The 8611-nt window shown below is 34.6% G+C and overlaps 1 protein-coding gene across 3 annotated transcripts; it reads right to left on the reverse strand.

Moving 5' to 3' along the window:
* Nucleotides 1-3615: 3615 nt before the first annotated feature.
* LOC134718930 (uncharacterized) lies at nucleotides 3616-7273 on the reverse strand. Of its 3 annotated transcripts, XM_063581776.1 has the most exons (3): nucleotides 7113-7273; nucleotides 5525-6373; nucleotides 3620-4519 (listed from the first exon to the last, which is right to left on the reverse strand). In XM_063581776.1, the coding sequence occupies exons 2-3, from the start codon at nucleotides 6353-6355 to the stop codon at nucleotides 4199-4201; spliced, it is 1152 nt and encodes a 383-aa protein (XP_063437846.1). In that variant the 5' UTR covers nucleotides 6356-6373; nucleotides 7113-7273; the 3' UTR covers nucleotides 3620-4198. The 3 variants fall into 3 exon arrangements, with proteins under 3 accessions (XP_063437847.1, XP_063437846.1, XP_063437845.1); XM_063581777.1 differs by lacking the exon at nucleotides 7113-7273 and having other exon boundaries at nucleotides 3616-4519; nucleotides 6068-6710; XM_063581775.1 differs by lacking the exon at nucleotides 7113-7273 and having other exon boundaries at nucleotides 5525-6710.
* Between the last annotated feature and the right edge of the window lie 1338 nt (nucleotides 7274-8611).

The raw sequence follows: 8611 nt of genomic DNA on the forward strand, positions 1-8611 counted from the left end.
AATGATTTTGTGTAATGATTTTATGTCGTGAGTTCGGCAGAGGGAGTTTTTTTCAAGTTTTTTTTTTTAAGTGTTCACAGTGTTGAACAGAAAAGCATTTCAGATTTATGTGAACAATTTGTTCTGTGTTTGTTTATGTCCATTACCCAAACCTTACTGTTCAACAGTTTTGAGAGAAACACAAGCTGCATTAAAGTTTTGCCATAAAGGCAAGCCACTTGATTTTATTGTATTATTGTCAATATTGTTATGTTAAAATGATTTCAGTCAAATAGCAGTAGGTATTACTTTTTATTTACCTTGTCATTAACTATTTTGTTGTTTTATTTCAATTACAAGTTTCAGTGAATCTATTTCATTTAATTGTTAATTCCTCTTGCCATTAACGATTTTTTTCTCACTTTCTTCGGTCTTTGTTTCCCATTATTTTGATTCATGCGTAATCCTAAACATTTTTGAAGATCTTTTCTTACGCTTTAAGATTGATTTGGATCAAACTTGTAAATAATTATCCTCAGTTTATAATAGAAGAAAAGTATAATATACATAGTTATATCACAATATTGTATTGTTATCAGGCAAAAAATAGATAAATTTTCATCGATAAAATGATTTCCTTCTTATGCCTTTTCAGACCTGATTGGCGACCATTACTGAAATAAAATGTTCATCAGAATACACCATGTATCGTAAAAATTGATAGGAGCTATTTAATTCAGGTCTTCGATTGAAATTTTGCTTAGATCAAATGTTTTAAAAGATGTTATTCGATAGTGGACATGACTTTGATACTTTATTGAAAAACATAGAATATAAAAAAGAAGATGGGGTATGATTGCCAATGAGACAACTATCTACAAAAGACCAAAATGACACAAACATTAACAACTTCAGGTCACCATACGGCCTTCAACAATGAGCAAAGCCCATACCGCATAGTCAGCTATAAAAGGCCCCGATAAGACCATGTAAAACAATTCAAACGAGAAAGACTAAAGTTAGTGTTCATTTAGTGTATTTAAGAGCTTCCAAATGAGATAAAAATAAATCTCTCCTTAATTAAGAAGAATTCCTAGCGTAAAGCTTCCTAGCTTAAAACGTATAGTGATATACCTGTATCAACTTGATGAAGTTGCAAAGTTGTGATGCACAATTAACTGGTTACTATCAGAAGATTGGAAGTTATACAAACCCTATCGCTTTTTTATGTTGGTTTAGACAAAGCTTCTTTATGTTGGTTTAGACAGAGATTGTCATTGTTTACATGTATGGTAGAATAAATATATGTCTCTCGTTTAGGGGTACGAAGGGGGACCTTCTTCTGTCATAGGTTTCCTCCTCCTTCTTTCCAATAATTGACCTTTTACAATTAACACTGGTTAGAGGCAACCTAAATTCGACCCATTTCTTCTTTTTATTTTAAGCTTATTTGCGTAGTGCTGTCCTTTGTTTGGTGTCTTGCTTTATTGTTACCAGTTGTGTTTTTGTCCCCGGTTTACTTTTGACACTTTGGTTTTCGCGTACTTCTTTACAATATCTGTTACAAGAAAATCTTTGGTATCGAGCCTTTCAATTTATCAGACAACAAAGACGCATTGCTTCATTTTTAGAAACGACATCAACTGGTACAGTGAAACCTGGTTAAACCGAATCCTGTATAACCGAAAACCTGTATTAACCAAACATGCTCTTAAGCTCTATCGTATCAAATTGTATGCGTTAAGAACCTGACATCAACCAAAACCGAACCACATATTAAGTCCCGAAGAGGTTCTTTTTAAACAGGTTTCACTGTTCTAAGAATTATGTATTTACAGCACAACACAGAAAGGGTTAAACAGATTACCCCTTTGGAAAGGGCACCTGGCCTAAAAGGTCCAGAGAGCTTTGCTATCACTTCAGTATGTGTCGTCGTCCGTTGTTACCGTTTCTGAGATATCTGCAAGTTTAATAGGTACTTCTAGTAATGTGGCATTGCTGTGTAATAAAAGTTGCATTACTTCTAGTTTGAAGACTATGTTGAGGCCCTGCTCCTAGGGCATGATCCAGCGACTTTGAATGAACTACATTTTGCAAGTTACTTTTTCTGCTAACAGTAAAGGTAAAGGTAATATGTTTGGCTAGCTGAACCGTGAAGTCATTATGTTAGATATATCATCCTTCTTTCTGAGTAGTCTAGTCCTACAGACGGATAAATTGGTTTTTTGTCTGACTAGTCGTTTAAGTAAACTTAACTTAATGATGACTTAACGGTTCAGCTAGCAATCAAGCTAACCAAATACAAGTATATAACTTACACACTCGAATGTTTTGCTGTTAGTTAGTTTGATAGAAACTACTAAGATTTGCTATCAAGTTACAACATCACGGTTTGTACATCTCAATTTTTTTAACAGTTTGAGGCTCGAGATTATAGTCTAGTGACTTTGAATTAATAAGCAATAATCCTGTTCATCAGATTGGTGTTTTTTTTTCGAAACATATATCAGTGTCAACAATTTATCTTTAACGTCGAGCTAGAGCTGATGACCAAATATACAATAATTCCAGGCAGAAGTTTAACGGAAGGAGAAGGTGAATGTAATATAGCCACATATTGAGGAAAAAACTACAAAATTACGTTTAATGGTCTGGCAATTAATGATTAATCCTCAAAATCAATCACAACCTTCGGTTTCTTTTTAATATGGAACCTTGTATAATATCATAAAAATGCATAGACTAATACAAAAGTTATTGCCCGGATACCAGAAATTCCTTTTTGTTGACCCCTATTACCTAAACTGTTTGGACCATAACCCCCGAATACAGTCCCATCTGGTTAGTATTGCCGAACTGATGGTACAAATTAATACAAATCCATACACTTATATATACTCAAGTTTGACTACATTACATTCGCCTTCTCCGTCCGCTGCCCCGCAAATATTACCGTTACACTTTTCCATGAAACTTCTGTATGAAATTACTATAGGTCATGGGGATTTTCACATTCAACCTTTTATAGTAATATTCTTTACAAAGCACAAAAATGTCGGCATTAACCTTAAAAGCTATCAAAACCTGTAAACAAGACTTTTTCTATTTTTCTATAGTACAGTTACGATACTGTTGTCGGGTAATTATGGATGGTATATTTTGGCTTTGCTATTCTTTCACTTATAGGGTCTTTGCATTGGAAATAAACAGTTATGTTCTTAAGCCAGCTTTTGACCTGCTACGGGTTGTGTTCTTCTTAAATATTTTATGATGGTATGATACTAAACAAAAAAAAGGGAAGAATTGAGCTTGATATTCATTTGGTGAAAACATAATCTTTCAATCATTTTAATTGAGGTCTAGAGCTGGCATGTCAGTAACTGCTAGTAGTCATTTATGTATAATTGTTATTTTGTTTTCTGCTCTTTGGCCAGGTTATTGTCTCTTTGTCAGATTCCCCATTTCCATTCTCAGTTTTATCAAGATATAGCCTGGGAATCCAAATGAATTCGGACGACTATGACGACATGGTCGTTACATTAAGTCAATTAATGACTTAAATTGTAAATTCATCCCTTATTGGAGTAATTGTCATTAACAGATGCTGTTTACCGAATGTTGCGGTTTTTTGGGGGCAAAAACTGTGATGATTGTAATCATAAAACGGCATGTCGCATAGTAAGAGTATTACTAGTAATTCTATTCTTTAATACTTTGAGCAAATGATGCTCATCAGTACAATGTGCTTTAGGTATCATATATCACAGCATCACTGATGAAAGATATACACACCTAAAATTACGGGTCTTATCTTAATAAAAAAAATACTATTCCGGCTTCTTGTAATTTCAATTGACAAATATCACGAAGATGTCTAAACAATACTTAATTCAGGAAATGAGAAAAAAAATCGAAAGCTTGTAGTCAATTTCATATTATAATACTGTTGATTTTGGAATTTGGTAAAACTTTAATACATTCTTTTCGGTGTCGGGTACGTCATGTGATGTGGTATATAATCTTAATCCGTGTCACCAGATGACCCCATTTTTTTTCATGTTCTATGCTATTGCATGGAACGTTGCCTCATTGACGCATGCCAAATAATCCGATTGTCTGTTCATGCTAAAACATTTTTCAAGTTGTATATGTTTAATGTAGAGAGATTTATTTTAGTAAATTTATAAATAAATATAATATTAATAAAACCAATATTGAATTATAAATTTTGTTTTATTATATCCCTCATTTGTAAATAAAGTGTGGCTCTGTCATAGGGATCTCTTGTTTTTGTCCAGCTGTTTTCCTCCATTAATATGTCAGCCAGGTCCAAAATGTCATTGTCACAGTCTGAATCGTCGAAGTCACACTCCTCGGCACAAGCATTTAGTTCGACATTGTCCAAAGGTAGTGAATAATCCTCGGTGCCTTTCAAGAAAGGTGCCTGGTATAAGACCATTGGACGCCCGTTTATGTCGCAATGCTTCGATTTGCGAATTCGGTGTGCATTCCATGTTTCAACGACATTTTCAAGCTCTTTCTGAAATAGAAATTACTTGATAAAAGTGGTGTTAAAATGCATTCTCTTCGATTAAAATCTAATTTGTTTAATGAAGACACGTGCAGTTAATAGAGACACATCTGGATGTAACTTGATGAAAAAGAAATAAATTACAGAAATAGCAATTGCGGATTTTATGATCGCCAAAAAATGTGTGGTCGTTTTGGTAGTACTTTGAGGCGTTTTTTTCTACATGGCACCGTGAAGTAACTGTATTTCTTCTTCACGGACCTACCTGAAATTATATCAGAATGCATTTATTTTGTTTGTATGACGATTTTGGGATTAATGAAATTAGTGGGATTATTTTCTAATAAGTAGATGTGTATGTTGTTATGACGCGTCATGCGCTTCTTGAAAAATTCCAATGTCATCTAAGATTACAATCATTGAGTTCCTTAACTTGTTTGCACACAAGTTACCCACAGTCAGACGCCAAAGACTGTCTTATAGATAGGTGTTTTTTTCTGGCATGGAACCTTTTTTTCATGAAATTTACGTTTGCCTTTTTTTCTATTCATTTCACAATAACTTTTAAGCAAGTAGATTTAAGCTCGCGCTATATCTTTTTTTGCGAGATAAAAAGGGGATTGGGGTAAATTAGAACAATGCTGTTTATAATTTGAGAACTTATAGTTAAAGTCAGATTTAGATGGGATTATTTTTTGCGATAAGAATCCTTATGAAATTCCTGTTTAAATTTCATTTAACCGTTCTAACATAGCTTTTTTTTGTTTGTTTCAGAGATAAAAGGGTCAAAAGATAATTACAAGGGCCAGTGGTTGCAAATTTTTGGAAGAAAACATTGCCAGTTTAAGTCTTTATGTCTTTACGACTTTTTTTTATATAAAATGTCTCTTTCAAGTACGTTTTTATACTGAAACATATAACATGTTAAACGTTTATCAAATTAAGCGTTTGGAATAGTTCTTCGTTGTTTCGTTTTGATTTAAGATGATATTTATATATCATATTCTATCTTACTCTGATAATATCCATGAAAAAATATTGTATCAGACTTTTATCGATGAAGTCGCCTGTGAAGTAGCCGTCTTGCTTCATCTGTTCAAAGAATTCCATCCAAAATTGTACACATTCTTTTCTAAGTATTCCCCACCAGCTCTCTATACGTTGATTGTGTTGACTTGTTCCATAGAGAAAAGCTGTTCTGCTTCCGGGACCATTCCTCCTTAAGAATGACTGCATTTCAGCAATATAACTGTTTTCGGTTCCCATGTCTGATCGTATTGAATGTGGTACCCTTTCTAAAGAAGTCAAAGCTTCTACATAAAATCCCGCTACAATTCGTGGGTTATTATTGCTTCTACCAACACGTAACCAAATTATAAACCTTGAAAACCCATCTATACATCCGTTGACACAAATTCCATACGGTTTTAACTTATCATATGAGTCAAGGTGCCATATGTAGTTGGGACCCTTGGATCTATAGTGCCTTCTTTTTAGTTTGCGCTTAACTCTCGCAGCAACGCCAGAAGGATCCAATATGCCTAATAGGATTCTTACCATCTCCTTTTGGACAATAAAACCATTCTGTAAGCATCTCGAATGCATCCAACGGTATCCATGGAGACAACCAGATGACTTTAGTTGTTCGAAGATAAACATAGCAACTTGGAAAATATCCGAAAAATTCTTTCGTCTGTACAATCCATACGAAGCTAAGCGTCTTTTCAAAGTTCTCATAGATAAAATAACATTATGTCTTTGAGCCAACAAACCAATAATTTCTTCATATTGCAAACCTAGGCTAAAGTAGGTTGAAATAATGATAGCTAAATCATTTGTGGTCATGATTATTTGATCTGACACCTGTAATAAAGTAAGCTGTTTAAAATGTGACTACTTCAATTCAAAGATTTGTAAACTAGTATTACTATCGAGCATCGTGGGTCGAATGTTAATCCTAAATGAGTATAATTGATCACAGTGACTAATGACTGGCGATAAGTATCGCTAAAGAAACGAAACTTTGATGTGTCGTCATAGTAATAATCTATTTGTTACGGGTGTGGACCCCCCTTTTTAAAATGTCTGAATCCGCCCCTAGGATAAAATTTGGTATCAATGCCAGACGGCCGTTTCGTCTAAATTGTGGCTAGTTTATACAGCCATAACTAACATGACTAAGGCCATAAACATAGTATTGACTAGTTTTGGAACTCGATGAACATCGTTTCAATATCCTCTCAGTGACGTCGATGGTAATAAGATATACCGCCTATCTAATACACCAAAATGTTAAATGTTTATATGTATCAAGTTAAGCAGCAAATAAGGAACGGTGTAATATGATACCCGTAGCCCATTCACGACACAATAATTTACACGACAGAAATAACATAACTTGAGTGTCAGTGCATTAAAACAAACTAAGTGTACCCCGGGGGGCCCTCTTACGAACAAATAACCCGTTTACATTGGAATTCATAAAAAAGGAATAAGAATTATAAGTTTCTTATTGAATAGTAACTTCGTTTTACACACTGTTCCTAATTACTTTTCTCTGAATTAATACAGTCAGTAAAATTCTACCTATGTTAAAAATTACCTTAATTTATAGAATGTTTGTCCGGCAGGATCGCCTTCCATAAAGCATAGTGTGCCCATGCTATAAACACGTGTAACTATTGATTACAATATACTAACTACGAGTTACTAACTTGTGCGCGCAAGTTACTATCTTGTGCGCACAAGTTGGTAACTCGTGCGCACAAGTTGTGTAACTTGTGCGCACAAGATAGTAACTTGCGCGCACAAGTTAGTAACTCGTGCGCGCAAGTTATGTAACTTGTGCGCACAAGATAGTAACTCGTGCGCGCAAGTTGTGTAACTCGTGCGCACAAGATAGTAACTTGTGCGCACAAGTTGAATTTTTTTTTTTGCATGGCACTCCAGGGCTTCCGTAGGTCAATATATATCATGAATTATATAATTTTTGAGTGAAGATTGTAACTAATGTGTAAGACTTTTAATGTTAAAAAAGAAATACATGTATTTTATATACTAGAGGCTCTTAAGAGCCTTTATCGCTCAACTTGGTCTATGCGCATATTCAAGAAAAGACAGACGGATTAATGACAAAATTGTGTTTTGGTGATGTGTTTGTAGATCTTACTTTACTGAACATTATTGTTACTTACTATTATCTTCATCTTAAATGAACTTGTTCCATAACAAAATGAAAACATTCAAGTTTAAAAAACACCTTCTTTGTCCAGTGGTAAATATTTTATGCATATTCAGGACGAGAACAAGTTCACTATAAATACAATAGTTAGGTTGATACAATAGAGCCCATCTGCGATGGTGGTCGGAGAAATTTGGACTGCCACTGGAAAATGGGGTATATTGAATAGGGACAGAAATTTTGCCTTGCAACAGGCCACCTACGGACCCCTCAAAGAGTTGTTGTAAGGTTCTTTTCTGTTTATAACATTTAGAATTTTTCGAAAAACTAAGGATTTTCTTACCCCAGGAGTAGATTACCTTAGCCGTATTTGGCAAAACTTTTTGGAATTTTGGGTCCTCAATGCTCTTCAACTTTGTATTTATTTGGCTTTTTTTAAACTATTTTGATCGAAGCGTCACTGATGAGTCTTATGTAGACGAAACGCGCGTCTGGCGTATAAAATCTTAACGTGCAAAGAGCGTTGCACTCTCTTGACACGAGGCATCGGGTCCCCTTCTGACCGGACGTGACTGCGAACTTGATACATCCCGCACAGCCAAACGGACGCTCCACTTCGGCAATCGTTTTACTGCCGGTCGGGAGAAGACCAAATGACCATTTTTCTATACCCCAGTCACCCTTTGGGGTTGATAATATTCAAATTACATGTATTTAGTTGTCAACTTATTGTTCATTATAAAAGTAAAGTTTTGTCCACATTCATATGCAAATTTCGACACCTTGGAAAAAGAAAGAAACAAAGCTTTGGTTCGTGTTAAATTTTAATGCTTAATTTTTTATTACTGCCTGAAATATTGATGTCATCATGACAAGTGTAGAGGGTTATAAATGCAAGGATAGATTGAAACTTATTGTCT

The sequence above is a fragment of the Mytilus trossulus genome, chromosome 5, assembly GCF_036588685.1.
Source record: "Mytilus trossulus isolate FHL-02 chromosome 5, PNRI_Mtr1.1.1.hap1, whole genome shotgun sequence".
Classification (NCBI taxonomy): Eukaryota; Metazoa; Mollusca; class Bivalvia; order Mytilida; family Mytilidae; genus Mytilus; species Mytilus trossulus.

What these genes read in the sequence shown, in the direction of transcription:
- LOC134718930 (XM_063581776.1), bottom strand. Translation starts at nt 6,355, where the DNA reads ATGACCACAAATGATTTAGCTATCATTATTTCAACCTACTTTAGCCTA. An exon ending in TTTTCATGGATATTATCAGA is followed by an intron (nt 4,520 to 5,524) that starts GTAAGATAGAAT and finishes TTTCTATTTCAG; the next exon opens with AAAGAGCTTGAAAATGTCGT.